The following is a 17,150-nucleotide window of genomic DNA, read 5'->3' as shown; positions in this document are numbered from 1 at the left end:
AACTTATTAGATACCGAAGTCGATGAAATGATATCTAATAAGTTTTTCTACCCCATCTTCTTTTTTTGTTTTATCATATTAGACTTGATTGTGTTCAATTGGCAGAATAAACATGTGGTGTATAATAAAGAACTTTTTAAAAACTTCTCTTTATTATTTTGATGTATTGACTTGACTAGTAGGAAATAACATTGACAGTCTCTACTCGTGTCCTAGCTCGTCTGAGAGCTAGATTCGTTTCAATTGCTTGTCTCTTACCCTCAGCTCTACTCAAGTTAGCTTCAGCTATTTCAAGAGCTTGTTGAGCTTCTTACGGATCAATGTCAGTACTTATTTCTGCATCATTTCCTAAAATGGTGATTTCATTAGTACCTATTCTGGCGAAACCACCCATCAGAGCCACCGTTAACCATTGGTCGTTGTTGAGACGTATTCTCAAAAGACCTATATCTACAGCCGTGGCAATAGGGGCGTGGTTTGGTAATACTTACATCTTATTATTTCCATGAAGACCTAATAACATATCATATATTTATAGAAGAATCGAATCTTAATTATTAAAATTTTTCTTTATAAAAATTCATTCTCATACTAAGATTTTTTATAATACTGAAATATTTTAGAAATCTCAAAATATTTATCCATCTCGAAACTAATTAGATTTAATGATATAAAAACTCAAGCTCTTCAGTGGAAGAATAATTTTATCATTTTGAAAAGTTAAAATTCTCTTTGACGTTATGAAAATGGGAGTGTGCTAAGAAAAAAATGAAAATACGATTTCTTTTTAGGATAATCGCTCAAAATTATATATATTAGCTATTCTCCCTTAGTTTTATTTGATTATCTTTTTCTCTACTGAAAAGGTTTGATGCTGATGACGATGAGTTGTATCTTTCAGTACGTTTTGTTATACTTCATTAACTAACTCTACCTACTAGATTTTATCTAAAGACTGCGGCTACAGTTACTAGCCATAATGTTGTTGAAAAGGACAACATTTAAGCAAAATTGGAACGTGTACCAACTTCAGTAGAATCTGATTTGATTTCACTTGAATGAAGTTTGGCAAATGAAACAGACTTCTTTTATCTCAATCAATCTATGTCAGGGAATAAGACAAGCTTGAAATATAGAACAAGGGAAAAAAAAAAAATCTAAGCGAAGGAAACAGAAACGAAAAGCTCGAGAAAGAGAAGGAAAAAAGTTCAAATCTAAAGTGTACTTTGAGATCAAAAAGCGGATCTTTTGAGCGCAGGGGAATAAGAGCGGGATTTGATTTGTTGTACAATCGTAAACTTTTGGAATATTAAAGCTGGAAGAGATAAAAGGACGGGAAGGAAGAGGCCGATCAATGGCTCAAATCCCTCGACAGAAGACAGTGATAGATTCCCTTCCCGACTACCATATCTAATAAAGAAATCTATACCCCACTCACCTCCTCCTCTCTATATGCGCGGGAGCAGCGAACAGGCTTCTCTACCAACTGCTGTGTCCTCCCAAGAGCCCTTCTGGGCTCACTGTAAGCGTATTCATGGCTGACCGAAGTGCGTAAACTCATCGTTTCCGTGATGTTCGACAGCAAACAGCAAATCCGGAGCGTGATGTTAGCTGTCTGGAGCAGGAGACGAATCCCATCCTTCACTCTTCCACGCCATTCATTCCTTCGTTCTTCTCTCTCTCGCTCTCTCTCTCTCTATCTGTACGCCCACTTTTAAGAGGCAGGAGCGGGCATTCGGCTTTCATCGGCGCGAATGGAGGAGCAGGTGAAGAAAGCCGGGAAAGAGGTGGACACTATCGGGGGTGGCGGAGGGGAGGCGGTGAGAGTACTGGTGGTGGATGACTCCCCTTCGGACAGAAAGATAGTTGAGATGTTGCTCAAGAACAGTGGAGGGTTGTTTGAAGGTAAGTGGAATAATGTTGAGCTCTCTGATTCAACCATCATAGGTCCGTGGACTAATAATTCTTGTACTTATTTCTGTTCTTCCTTGTTTTGGAAATCTCATCTCGTCAGATAGCTTTTGGCCATCGCTAAAGACACAAGGAACACACCTTAGCTTTCTCTTGGAAAGCCCATTGTGCCTTGCAATCTGATCAAAATGAGGTTTATTTTTTTCTTGGATTCTACAAGATTCTGTGTTGGATAGCAAAGTTTTGCCTTCTATAAACTGCTACCCAAGGAAAATTCTTTCCACATAGAGATGGCTACTCTTCCATGGATCTTCCGGTCCCAGCATCCGTCAGTAAAGCCACTGACTGCCACTCTCGAAGCCAAGTAGTCCACACTTTTGTTTTCCACGAGAAAAGTCAAAGCCATAAGTGACTCCTCAATCTCGACAAATAAATTAGTTTTAGAAGGACAAAAAAAAAAAAGGGAAGAAAATCCACATTTCACAAGCTAAGGTGACAACATACAATTTTGTTTCCTTTTAGGAGAAAGAAACTTAGACAGTTGATCTTTTATTGAAGAAGTGGTGAGCTCAAAGCAATAGGAACTATATGTTCATGGATTTATGTCTCACAAAACCTTCTGATTTTTTGTAGCTTCTTCTGTAGGATATCTCTTTATTTTACTTGGTTATTTTTTTGTAGTATGTTACTCATCTTCGGTTTCGTTCCAGTTATTGCTGTTGAGTCGGGAGAGAAAGCAATGGAAGTTCTTGGCTTGAATGGAGTGACAGCCCTGCTTAACGTGCGTTAAGTTCCTTAGCTCATTACATTACTTGGTTCTTATGTTTTATAGAATGATATACGTCGGCAATCAATTCATCCAAATATTTGTTTTCAACTAAGAAATTATGAAGCATTGGACTACACGATCATTATTCTATACAAAGCCAGTGCGACTAGATTCATGGAGTTCTCTTTCTCCAAATCGGAAACATATCGCTATACTCGCTGTACCATAGGCATCTTCAGCTCCTGAAAAGATTTCTTCTTGGTTGGATGAGCATCTATGTGATTAACAGACTTGTACTCCATTCCTCTGGTCTTCCTAGTCATGTTACATACCTAAGACACTTCGACCGGAGATGTTCAAAAGATGATGGTTTCGATCCAGGAAGGAAGAGAGCCATTTCTGTCCTCTTGGTTGAACAGAGTAAACTACAATGACAGTAGCATCCTGATGGGTTTTAGGTTAAGACAGCAGAAGAAAACAGAGGAGTGAGTAATAAAAGAGAATCTTGTATCAACTTTTACAAGGAGAAAATAGATGAAAAAGAAAACACTATATTATGATTAAAATCATGAAACTAATGCCTGGGAGATCCCAAATTCTTCTTTCTTGTGCCCTCCTACACTAACCTGTCCAAATCTAATTTCTATTTAAGCATCTCTTCACAAAGCCACTTGGCATGCTCTGATCTTGACCCAACTAGCATGCCTGCGAAACAGTGTGTGTGTGTGCAGGCACAAACATAAATTTATCAGATAATTGTGATGTTGCCCTAAACAAGGCTCAATGGCATAAATATCAGAACCTGCAGCATCTTATTATATTTAGACATATGCATATACACATAATAAATCTTCCCAGTGCTCGTCTTATCGCAATATGACAAAGGACAGAATTTAGAAACCAGAAATCAACAAGATACAATATGCATTTGACTTACTAATATCATTTTTATGGCCCATTTGAAAAATAATGTAACTATTAAATATTTTTAGCTATATTTAACATTTGAAGATATACACCCTAATTGATATGAACTTATACATAGACCTGTAGATGCTTGAAACTTAATTGACTAGATCGATGCTTTGCAGGACAAGAATATTGATGTAATTCTAACTGACTATTGTATGCCACAAATGACTGGCTACGACCTTCTCAAGGCTGTCAAGGTATGTAGCATCTTCTCTTTGCTCTTTGTAGTGATCGACTATCACATTATAATCATAGTATAACTTTGTCTACTGATGATGCTTGGTCAAGTTCTAACACTTATCCTAACTATCAGGAGCACAGCAGCTACCCATCCATACCGGTAGTCATGATGTCATCTGAAAATGATCCTCAGAGAATCAGCAGGCACTCTCTTGTTACCTTCATGAACTACTTCAAATCCTCCGGATGCAAATTTTAGCTTGTCATACACAACTGTTACATATATTAGCATCTCAAGTTCAAGTGATGGTGCAAATAAATGAAGTAACCAAACTGAATAAGCATGTTTTATGTAGTCGGGCAACCACTGTTTGTCAAATGAGATCTGTTGTGTGTTATCAAGATTGGAGGATCTTGGCTATTGCAAATGAGCTTCTTACCTACACTGGAGATGTATCTTTAACAAGATTCTTTGCATGTGCATTTATATCAAACGCATAAAAAGTGGATGAAGTGTATATATGTGTATGCATGTTGCGCACATACATCTTTAGATGAAGGAAAACAGATATAGAGCCAGCCTGGTCTCTCTTTTAGTTTTGTCCACTAAAATGAAGTTTGTGTCTGATTGTGCAGGTGTCAAGGCGATGGAGCTATAGATTTCATCCTTAAGCCACTGAAAGTAAAAGACGTTCAGAGATTAAGAAGTTATGCTTTGGGGAGGAGTCCGATATCCAAATCAGGTACCAAGAGGAAGTTGCCAGTAGATTGGATAGCTGAAAGCAGCAGCTATGAGACATGTCAATGCTGTGCTGAAGTTGCTGTGTCATAATCCTGTTTCCATGGTAAAAGTTTTGATACTAAGGTATTAGTAGTTTGATGTCGGAAGGCATGTTTGTAATTAGTAAACGATGCTGATAAGCTGTCTCTCGATCCTGTTTTCCATGGCAAAGTTTTGATACCATAGAATTATTAGCTAAAATGTCGGAAGGCATATTGTAATTTGAAACTGATGTTGGTAAGCAGTCCCTTTTGTATATTTCCTTTTGCTTTTGAACGAGTAAAATACCCTACAAGAGTTAAGAACGGAAACCATGAATAAAGACTATTGGATCTTCAGGCAGTGTTCTCAATCATCCAAGATAATACAGAGATTATTCTCAATCATCCAGTCAGTGTTTTTATCTCAGGTTAGATCAGATTTACAATGAAATTGATTACTTGGAGAGATTTTGGATATTGTGTATAGTGATATAGTCCTTATATCTTAGTTATTCTTTTCTGATTGTTGTTTGGATTTTTGATAAGAGACTTTAAGATTTGTATATTCATTATTTTTATGTTGGATTTTCTCCGACTTGTCTTGTAGTTTTTACTCTTTATGTTGGAAGGATTTTTCATGTAAATCTTGATATTTCATTTGATTATAATTTTTATTTAATTTCATTGTATGCTACAGTTTATTTGTATTTGTTCATATACAAAATTTTGTTTTTATCCCATTACTAAAGACTATTGGATCTTCAAGTGATGAGATTGAGATAGGGTTCTTGTTATAGGGTTTAATTAGTTTGGATTTGTCGAAGCTATTGTATGAGAGATTGGCATACTTTGTTGAATGATTGACGGGAAAATGAAACTTTTGTTATTTATTTGGATCATTTAGTGTATGGATTTAGTTGAGTGCTGAGAATTTCTAGTGTGGCAACTGACTCAAGTAGAGAATTGTTGAGGTTTGATCTAAACGGAAGAAAATGGAGTGATAAAGACACCATGGAAAGGATGAGGGAAGCAATTTGTCCATGCAACGTGCTAACATGCACACTGATTTCCGAACAGTCATACGCGAGGAGTTGATGTTTAGTTTGATAGAGTTTGGAGAATTAATATCTAATAAATAGCCAAGAATGATTTTTTTAATTAAAAATGTATCCGTTAAATTCATGCAGGATTTTTCCCAGAGTGGATAATTTCTTATTTAGTTGCTGCATTTAATTTCTTGTTTAGTTGTTATTATTCTTATCTTCTATTCTTTTCATCAGCATCAATGGAAAGAATAATCGGCCTACAACAGTGTCAATAACCCATCATATTCCTATAGAACAAGACTGATGGGAATAATGCATTTCCAAGGCAAGAAATGGGTGGAATAAATTGTCCTCTCTTGTGAGTGTGGCTCTGATTTCTCATATTATATCTTCTTTGAGTGTCCATTTGCTTAGGAATCTGGATCTGATGCTAACTAGCAAATTTGATGGTTTTTCTTGTGATTTTATCAATTGGCCTGATGGTTCTTGATTAACATATTAGGTTCAAATAAATGAAGAGCATTCTGAATAAGAAATTTAACAGAACAATTTGTGATCCAAGTTAAGAAAAATGATATGAAAAACTTTGGATATGCCAATCATCGACGTAAGACGTATTTTCGATCTTTGTGTTTGTTCAATCGGTAAAATCATCTCAAGATATAATCGGATATAAGTCCATCGACAAGCAATTATAAGACAAGAAATGCCATTACGGCTATGGTAGTCATGACAAAAAAAAAAAGAGTACAATAATGATAAAATAATAAAATAAAAATTAAGTCAATACGCACTCAATTTTACACCTATGAATAATTTTGACCAAACTATCTTATCTATCAAGTCCTCAATTCAGAAGTTTAATCCTTAAAATAAAATTGTGCAAGAGGAAATTTAGAGTTTTGCCATTAATGGTTCACAATCTCTACGAAACTCAAAATTTTCAAATAAATAAATAAAATAAAATATTATTGGTGCACTGATTATACGATCATTAAGATATCTTTAATATTATTTAGTGAAAAAAAACATTTATCCGAAAAAACATAGTGAACCAAGTATTGAACTATAAAATCAGATTTTAACTAACTAAATCTAGACCCAAACATTTTTTTTTCACTCATCTTGACCCAATGAAGAAGTGATTTGGACTTTTGTCACATAATACTTCAAATGATGTCATTCTAATTATTATTTGATAACTATTATTATAAGTAAAATTTATCAAATGTAATTATTTGCTGCATGATCCCTTTATATCCGAAAGATTCTTTCTATTTAGCCATTTGCTTAAGGATAAAAATATAGTATTAAAAGATAACTTTGCCTATTTTACCTTACGAAGACTCTACCAAAATCCTAACGGGAATCTCGAGATTCTATCTGTTAGAGTTAGTCTCAGAAAATTTACCACAAGGTAATTTTGGCAACACAACAAAGACAATAAAGCGAAATGATAAAGGCGACAAGAACACCAGATTTACACGTGGTTCGGTCAATTAACTTTGACCTACATCCACGGACGAAAGAGGAGCAAATCACTACTATGAAAAGGGACTATTACAAATGCTTTAGGAAGATGTTCCTAGGCCATAAAACACCCGAAAATACTAAACAAGAAAAACCCAAACTAGAAGTCCAAACTATTTAACTGAGTGTGGACTTAAACCAAAGTAAATACTTAGGTTTTCTTGTTGTGCATCTGACTTCAAAGCACAGGCCCTTATTTATAGTTCCAATAGGAGATAACAAGCTTGATTTTCCTGATGTGGGACTATAGGACTTGCCAAACTAACAAATCTCGACGTTAACATGTCTCAACAAAACTTGCTCTACCTTCTTCATAACAGCCCCAACGGGCAATCACCAACAATGAACACCAACCAAGTCCAAGAACTACTTGAACTTATAAACCGAAAGAGGCTTTGTAAACATATCAGTTGGATTGTCCTTCGTATGAATTTTCTGAACAAGGACTTTTCCCTCAGTAATAGTATCCCATTTGAATCCAACAATTTTCTTACCCGAAGGCGGCTTCATAAGATCCCAAGTTCTATTCTGATGAAGAGATTATATTTCTTCATTCTTCGCAATCAACCACTTAGCGGAATTATCATAAGAAACTGCATCTGAGTAGGAAGTAGGCTCACCAACTTCACTTGTCTCTTCTGCAACAGACAAAGCATATGCAACCAAATTTGCATATCTTTGTGGTGGTCGAATATCTCTTCGTGGTCTATCCTTGGCTATGGAATATTGCTCTTCCTTTGGATCATCTGCGTCAGTAGACTCGGGACCACCTACTGGCATTCTTTGAGTAGAAGAGTTCAACTTAAAAGAATCTGAACTACCAATCTTAAGCTCCACCTGCTTCTGTGCACTATCATTTATACAACTAGTAGAATCCTCTTTGGAAGATAACATAAACAATTCATCAAAAGTAACATTTCTACTGATTATAAATTTTGGGGATTTGGGATCAGAACATCATAATCTGTATCCTTTCACCCCAGAAGCATACCCAAGGAAAATGTACTTTTTAGCTCGAGGCTCTAATTTTCCTTCATTTACATACATGTATGATGGACACCCAAAAATTTTTAAATCAGAGTAATCAGTAGGAGTACCTGACCAAACTTTCTCCAGAGTTTTAAAGTTAAGTGCTACAGAAGGAGCGCGGTTGACAACGTAACAGACCATATTAATCGCCTCTGCCCAAAAGTCCTTTGTCAACCCTGCATTTGAGATCATACACCTCGCTCTCTCTAAGAGTGTTATGTTCATACATTCGGTCACACCATTTTGCTGAGGCGTCATCCTAACAGTGCGATGTCGAACGATTCCTTCATTTTTGCATAATTCTTCAAAGTCACCTTTAGAAAATTCCATGTCATTATCTATTCGAAGCCGCTTAATCTGTTTACATGTTTGCTTCTCAATCAAAGCCTTCTATTATTTAAAGGTTAGAAAAACATCATTTTTATGCTTCAAAAAATAAACTCAAACTTTCCTGGAATAATCATCAATGAAAGTCAACATATACCTGGCACCACCCTTAGAATGAACATGAGCTGGACCCCAAAGGTCTAAATGAATATAGTCAAGAGTACCTTTCGTTTTGTGAACTACCGGAGAAGTGAAGCTGACTCTTTTCTGCTTTCCAAAAATATAGTGTTCACAAAAGTCTAGTGGCCCAGTACTCTGTTCGTAGAGTAGACCTCTTTTGTTCAATATGCTCAAACCTTATTCGCTCATATGACCCAAACGCATATGCCATAATTTGGTGATGTCAGACTCAGACAATGATGATGACGACATTATAACCGAGCCTGTGACAGTAGTTCCCTGCAAAATATATAAGCTACCAGACCTACAAGCTTTCATAACAATAAGAGCACTTCTAGAAACTTTCATAACTCCACCTTCAGTTGTGTATTTACACCCAAGGGCCTCTAGGGTGCCTAAAGAGATGAGATTCTTTTTTAAATCAGGAACATGTCTAACATTAGTGAGCGTCCTCACAATACCATCATGCATTTTAATTTGGATTGTTCCTCTACCAACAATATCACACGCGGCATTATTGCCCATCAAAATAATTCCACCATTACAAGATTCATATGTGGAAAACAAATCCCTATTAGGACACATGTGATAAGAACAACCTGAATCTAAAATCCATTCATTTTTAGACATCGTCCTGTCATCAGTAGCAAAGAAAATATTTCCATCATTCTCATCAGCTACACTAGCTTCAGCGGATTCAATAGTTTTCTCAACAAAATTTTCCTTTTGCTTTAATTTATTTTTTAATTTAAAGCAATCGGATTTAATGTGCCCCATTTTATGACATTATCTGCATTCCAAATTTTTATGTCTGGATTTAGATCTAGATTTAGATCTACTACTGTCAAATTCTCTTTTATCCATTCTACCCCTGACAACCAGACCTTCAGCCTGATTCCCTCTACTTTCCCCAGTGATATTCCTGTCTATTTGCTCCTTAGATTTTAGTGCAGATTTAATTTTTTGATACAAAACTGTTTTTTTTCCATAAATCAAAGTATCACGGAAATGCTTAAAAGATTGGGGAAGAGAACACAAGAGTAACAAAGCCTTATCCTCATCATCAATTTTTGCATCTATATTCTCCAAATCCATAACCAAAGAATCAAACTTATCAAGATGCGAGAATATAGATGTACCTTCAATCATCCGAAGCATATACAAACTCTGCTTCAAGTAGAGACGATTCTCCACTGTCCTCTTCATGTACAAGGCTTTAAGCTTGTCCCACATGCTCTTAGCCGTAGTCTCCGTAACTACCTCGTCAGAGAGATTTAGAATGATGCTTGATTGGGCCTTCTTATCCATTACCGCAAGATCTTCCTTTGATGTATCATCTGGAATGTTTTCAGCTCCTTATAGTACCAAATCAACTCCGTCTTGAATCAGAATGGCCTCCATTTTGAGTTGTCACATGCCAAAGTTGACATTTCTATCGAATTTCTCGACAACGATATTTGTTATTGTCATTGTTGCCAAAAGATCCCAGAACCAGGCTCTGATACCAGTTTGTTAGAGCTAGCCCCAAGAAATTTACCACAAGATAATTTTGGCAACACAACAAAGATAATAAAGCGAAAAGATAAAAGCGACAAGAACACCAAATTTACGTGGTTCGGTCGATTAACTTTGACCTACATCCACAGACGAAAGAGGAGCAAATCACTACTATGAAAAGGGACTATTACAAATGCCTTAGGAAGATGTTCCTAGGCCATAAAACACCCAAAAATAGTAAACAAGAAAAACCCAAACTAGAAGTCCAAACTATTTAACTGAGTGTGGACTTAAACTAAAGTAAATACTTTAGTTTTCTTATGGTGCATCTGACTTCAAAGCCCAGGCCCTTATTTATAGTTTCAATCGGAGATAACAAGCCTGATTTTTCCGATGTGGGACTACGGGACTTGCCAAACTAACACTATCTAATACCATAACTTAAATTCCATCAGGTCCCTTGTTAATCTTGGACAAACCTATGATAAAATTCATACTAACCTTCTCCTATTTCTTTTGAGATATTTGTCATGTTTTAATGTACCTACTAGATTTTGATGTTTTTTTTTATTTGTTAGCATGCAAGACTTTTTCAATAAACTAAATTATATCCTTCTTCGTTCCGCCATCAATAGTGCTTTTTTAAATCTTTATACATCTTGGTTGTTCCATTATGTTCTGAATATAGAGTTTTGTTTTATGCTAGCTTTCTTAAGTACATATAGTCAAAACTAATTACCCCTTTAAACAATTTGAAAACCATTTCTTTTTCTTGCCTCAATCTAAGACCATAATTAGTTTAAATAAATATTCTTAACCAGTATCTCTTTAATTTTTTCTAATAATATTGGTTGGAGTGATAAAGCCTCTAGTCTCCCAATTAAACTTTTAAGGATTATATTTGATTCAATTTCTACTTAAAATCATCAATAACTATATTTGTTTTCATAGGATGTTAATTAATCATACCATCATAATTTTTTTATTAAATCTAGTTATCTCTTTTGTCTCATTTCAACTTCTTTTGATTAGTGCATATTTTACACTTCTCTTCATAAAATTAATATCAACCAAAATTTTAAGGTAAACACCACCATTGCTAATTCTCAATCATAAGTTAGATCATTCTTCTTATAATCCTTTAATTGTCTTAAAACATAAGTTATAATTCTACCATTTTACATCAAAACATATGCTAGGTCATTTTTTAATGCATTACTATAAACCATGAATTCTCATAACCCAGATGATATAGTAGAAATTGGAGCTGAAATCATTCTCTTTTTTAATTCTTGAAAACTAGTCTAACAAGCATTAGTTCATTCACATTTAATATTTCTTCTGGTTAATTAGGTGAGTGGTAATGCTAGCATAGAGAATCTTCATACAAAACCTCTGTAATAATCTATCATCTTAAGAAGCTCCTTATCTTAAGTCATATTAGTCTCTGAGCCAAGTACTAACTACTTCCACCTTAGTTAAATCTACTAAGATCATTTCTTTAGATATATTGTATCTAAAGAATATTATCTTCTCTAACCAAAACTCATATTTTTTAAACTTTGTATATAGTTTTTTTTTAAATACTCAAATTGTTCTCAAATATTCGGTATGTTCCTCTCTAGAGTGTGATTATCTCAAAGTGTCATCAATAAAAATTATCATAAATATTTCTAGATTCTTAAATACCTAGTTTAGTAGCTCCATAAAAGCTGTCAATGCATTAGTTAAACCAAATGACATTATAAAAAATTTAAAATTCCCCTATCTAATACTAAAGGTTGTTTTGGGAACATCCTCCTTATTAATTTTCAATAGATGATACCTTAATCATAAATTAATTTTGGAGAATATTGATACGCCTTGTAATTTTTCAAATAAGTCATCAATTATAAGGAGTAGGTATTTGTTCTTAATAATCATTTTATTTAACTCTCAAATGTCCATGCATAATTACATTATCTTATCCTTTTTCTTTATATATAAGACTAGTGCTCCCTAGGGGAAAAAGCTAAGGCAAATAAATTATTTATCAAAAATCTCTTTTAATTATACCTTAAACTTCTTCCATTCTACTAGGACCATTCTGTAGGGTGCTTGGTAAATTGATTCAATGCCAAATATCAAGTTTATGACAAACTTAATCTCTCTATTATGTGACAATCTAAGGAGGTTCTCGATAAATTGGTTCAGTGCCATGTATCAAATTTATGACAGACTCAATCTTTCTATTAGATGGCAGTCCAAGGAAGTCCTAAGGAAGAACCTTTCACAATTGGTGCATCCTCTAGTTTGACTTTTTATTCCATCTAGTATTAATCACAAATGTCAAATATCATGTACATCCCTCCTCTATCACTAGTGAGTTTATATCACCTCGAACGATTAGTGAATCAATCTTTCTAAAACTTTCACTTAGTAATTTTAAAAATATCTCATCCTCGAGTTATTATCGGTGTGGTGCTGCCTCCTATACACGAGCCTGTAGTCGTTCTAACTATCTACATTATCTCTCTACCTATTCTATCATCATATTAATCACCATATCTCATTGAATTCGATGGGTGGTTATTTCTCTACCTTTGGGAGTCACCATCCAAACATTGTCATAACTACCTGAGTACTCTCTAATTCTCATGATATATTCTTGATTAATCCCAAGTTACTTATACATTAGCTACCAAATATAGGAACATCATATAATAATAAGAAAGCAAATCAAAATATTTTAATTATTAAAGCTTATAAGATGGTCAAGTAGCATTTTATGCTTTTGTAAATATAGATAGTCTATAGGATTCATGACCTAGGCACTGATACCATAACTCATAATATCCTATTCCTACTTTTATGCATATCATATATACTTGAATACAATATGCTAGTTATATGTGTCATGCAAGTCAATCACGTGAGTGATGACACGTGTGACTTGACATATAGTCTTTCTGTTTATTATATTGACTATTGCATATATACATGTATATATTGTGATATCCTTAGATCTGTGCAATAGGAATCGGATCATGATGAGATCACGATAATGAGACCAATTCGCCTTTAAGCACAGATCCTAAATAATCACAGTCATAGGTTACTCGAGAGAGATATCAAGATAAACGGATAGACTGGTGTGCTGTATACCCATCCATATGATGTATGCAACTGGTCTCATAACGGCTCATGTGGGGACACTAGGGATACAATACAAGTGCTCATTTGGGAATGAGTTCACTGATTAATCCGCTTATGGAATGCTGGATAGTTGATGATGTCTTAGTATCAAACAGCAATTCTATGGTCTCAGTAGTGTATCTGGTCCTTAGACTTAAGACACCAAGGATGTCCTGTATGAGTGCTCTACTCTTTGATACCGGACTTATAGGTTTGGATGTCTCAAATCTAGCACAGCCGGTCTTCAAGAATAGTAGTCAATCTTACGAGAGCTATTGAGTGTCGATAGAGGATCATCCACTCTCGGTGTCATGAGAGGGATGTCTTATGTGTTCTTGCTCAGACAAATCCTTGGCCAGGGTCATTCGGATTGAGAGAGAAAGAGTTCTCCAGGAGAATCCGATTAGACCAAGACTCGAGTAGAAACCATATGGGTCTGACAACACCATGCCCGGTATACAGTCTCTGGGATATTAGACGGATGAGGGACTATAGGTACACAGTAACTAAGGATAAATAGGTCCAATGAATTGGATTCCCCTGTATCATTTGGGTACTACGGCGTAGTGGCCTAGTATGTCCGTAGTCGATGAGTCGAGTGAATTATTATGGAGATAATAATTCACTAAGCCATAATGAGTTCTGATAGGTATGACTCATGGCCAGCTCAATATAAGGCCTAGAGGGTCACACACATACGGTAGGCATTGCGATGAGTAGAGGTTCAGATATGAGACATCCGTCAAAACCCATATCTTATTAGATATCCAATAAGCCCTTGAATTATTAGATCCGATGAAATCCAATAAGAGCCCATGAGAGATTATTAGATAGAGATCCACTATTCTAAGAGGCTTGGGTAGTTGGATTAAGATCTAATACCCAATAAGGGAAGGATCCATTAGGGTTAAGTTGATAGGGGACCTCTATAAATAGGAGGGATATAGGCAAGAGCATTTTGCTTGCCTCTCCTATTCTCCTCCCCCTCTCCACCTCAGAGTAGGCCTGGAGTTTTGAGGAGCGTCATCATAGCTCTGCTGTGTGGATCATAGCTAGAAAGGAGGGCGTTTGACCGCCTTCACCCTCTCCTAAAGATTTGCAAAGATTTAGGGATATACGATCTTCCTAGGTAAGACCATCCTTACTGCGCCAGTCTCTCAAAATTTCCACATGCTGCCTGAACTGGGTGGATGCTTGTTGGAGCTTTAACGAGCATCGCCTCGCAAACTTCTGAAGTTTTGGGTCCTTCCTCCACAAAATCTGCTCATTGACTCTTCTTTCAATTAGTTGTCACATCCAAGTAGGTTCGCATCACATCCGCTTTCGATTGGCATTTCGTTGGGAAATGAGGCGGACAAACTACACTAAGTAGCACTGATCACCGTTGGTGAGGATTTGACAACTATTGTCTTCCATTATCTTCGAAGGGTCTTTGAACTTGTGCAGAGCTCCTCTGCTGGATAGATAAGAGAATTGGGGTACTCGGTTTCGCCCATCCTCTTAAGAGTTGAGAAGGCAAAGGTTACTTGACTTCGCCCGCCTCCTCGAGGTTGTACTTCACGCATCGAGCTGGTTACTGGCCTTCGCCTGCTCTTTGCTCACACTTCTGAAGCACTTGAAGTGTTTGCACTCCTTGCGTTGAGTTAGCTACTGTGATTCACCTTCTCAATGCCATTGAACTTCTGGAATGCAGGAAGTTTTCACCCCAACTTGGAGTAATTCTCTGATATATAAGGTCACCTTTGGGATTGTACCGTCTTCTCCATCAACCCTGCCGCCTACTCCACTGAGTAGCAAAGGTACAGCACCGCGTACTGCCTGCTTCGTTCCTTGGTCGTGCACTCTTGCATGACCCGAAGTCCTTCACTTACGGCTATCTTGATGAGAAACTTGTTGACACCGGTCTTACGAAGTTTCTTGGCCTCTGCCCTTCAGCCTTGTCTCGATACTTGGAGATTGCCTCTGCATGCTCCACCTCCTCGGCCCCTTTCACGACCAAGCGCTCTCCCTCCATGAGAGCAAGGGATCAATGACTTTGACGAAAGTCCCGCCTCTGCGGTACTATGGCGTTGCCATGCCCATGGCCCTACTATCCGTCACCTCGCATCTGCATCCCTTTTCTTCACGATCAGTAGATATGTCTCCGTGGCACTCCTCTGAGTCTACCTCCATTCTAACTGATGCTTGATTTTGGGTAGCTAAGTCCCTCTGGACTCGTCGTCGCTTCCTCGCCCCTTTCGACCCCCTGCTTCAACACCTCTGTGTTCTCCAAGCAGTCCGTTTGGATGATGGAAAGACAGACTACAACTCCCATGCAAGGCCTCTGCCATCACGTTGTAGAGTTTGCACCAATTCTGTTCTCCTTAGCTTCCTTGGTAGCAACGTTCGCTTACTCGACCTTGTCCTCTGACTTGTCGGGCTCCCTTAAGCGAATATGAGCTCTGGAGCAGTCCAACTCTCCAGCTGCTTCGATCATACCTCTGCATGATCAAGTTCCTCCCATGGAACTCACTGGTACTTGCATTCGAACTTTTCCCTTGGTGGAACCCAGCCCCCATATGCTGATGACCAAGGTTTTAAACCGATGCAAAATTCGATGCACGCACGGAAGACCCGCCTCTGCGGTACCATGGCCTTCACTCCTTGAATTCATAGCCCTTCTTGTCGTCGTGTTGTTCACCGAAGTGGAGCTTCCAGTAGCGCTCCCGATCATACCTCCATATGATCTAGTCCCACACGGGTCACTGTCGTGTGTATCGCATTGCCACGAACTGTTCTATGACACGGACTTAGCTGGTTTTGCCTAAGTCGTGCGGCACCCTTGCTTGTCCGTCCGCAAAGGTCAGCCTCCCCGAAGCCTCCCATTGTCCCTTAGGACCACTAAAAGAGAGAACAGGTTAGAGAGAATGCCTCAATCGGGATCCACAAGCAAACATCTCCGAAAAACACTTCATAGACAATGCAAATTACAAACAGAATTTACAAGCTCTGAACAGTGGCACAAAAAAGGGTAAAATGGTCCATTACAGATCGAAAAGATCTCGCACGTGTCCACATGACACAACCTTTATTTACAAGCCTAAAGAGGCCACCAACCCAACTAAAATGGGACTATTAAGCCTTCGGCCGCCCCTTTACATTCTGTACAGGGCATGAACATGCCAAAAGACACGGACACACATAAGCATTACATCCAACATCTTGTTGAGAAGTTTGTCCGTGACATTCTCCCCCACTTATCCCTTCGACGTACTCGTCGAAGCCTTTGTGAACACTGCAACTCTTCGCCTTTGCTGAGTCTTCAATCTTCTGCTCCAGCTGCAATGCGCCTCCTGGCTCCCAACTGCTCTCCGCTGCTGTTTTTGAGTAGTCGAACCTTTGATCCGCCATGCTGCTTCAACTCGCCAATGACTCTGACTCTGGTGTGGGGTTGGCTGAGTTGTGTTGATCCTCGTTGATTCCTGTGGATCCACCAAATGATGGAAAAGACCATCCTTACTGTGCCAGTCTCTCAAAATTTCCACATGCTGCCTGAACTGGGTGGATGCTTGTTGGAGCTTTAACGAGCATCGCCTCGCAAACTTCTGAAGTTTTGGGTCCTTCCTCCACAAAATCTGCTCATTGATTCTTCTTTCAGTTAGTTGTCACATCCAAGTAGGTTCGCATCACTTCCGCTTTCGATTGGCATTTCGTTGGGAAATGAGGGGGACAATCTACTCTTAGTAGCACTGATCACCGTTGGTGAGGATTTGACAACTATTGTCTTCCATTAT

At 37.5% G+C, this 17,150-nt stretch overlaps 1 protein-coding gene across 1 annotated transcript; it reads left to right on the top strand.

The window, feature by feature from the left end:
* The first annotated feature begins 1,673 nt into the window (after positions 1 to 1,673).
* On the top strand, positions 1,674 to 4,951 carry LOC135599131 (two-component response regulator ORR2-like). Its single transcript, XM_065093895.1, has 5 exons — positions 1,674 to 1,905; positions 2,622 to 2,692; positions 3,772 to 3,849; positions 3,966 to 4,036; positions 4,469 to 4,951. The coding sequence occupies exons 1-5, from the start codon at positions 1,755 to 1,757 to the stop codon at positions 4,662 to 4,664; spliced, it is 567 nt and encodes a 188-aa protein (XP_064949967.1). The 5' UTR covers positions 1,674 to 1,754; the 3' UTR covers positions 4,665 to 4,951.
* The last annotated feature ends 12,199 nt before the right edge of the window (positions 4,952 to 17,150 follow it).

The sequence above is a fragment of the Musa acuminata genome, chromosome BXJ2-1, assembly GCF_036884655.1.
Source record: "Musa acuminata AAA Group cultivar baxijiao chromosome BXJ2-1, Cavendish_Baxijiao_AAA, whole genome shotgun sequence".
NCBI classification, from domain to species: domain Eukaryota; kingdom Viridiplantae; phylum Streptophyta; class Magnoliopsida; order Zingiberales; family Musaceae; genus Musa; species Musa acuminata.
Note: the sequence above shows the minus strand (reverse complement) of the source record. Positions and strands in the feature narration are given on the sequence as shown.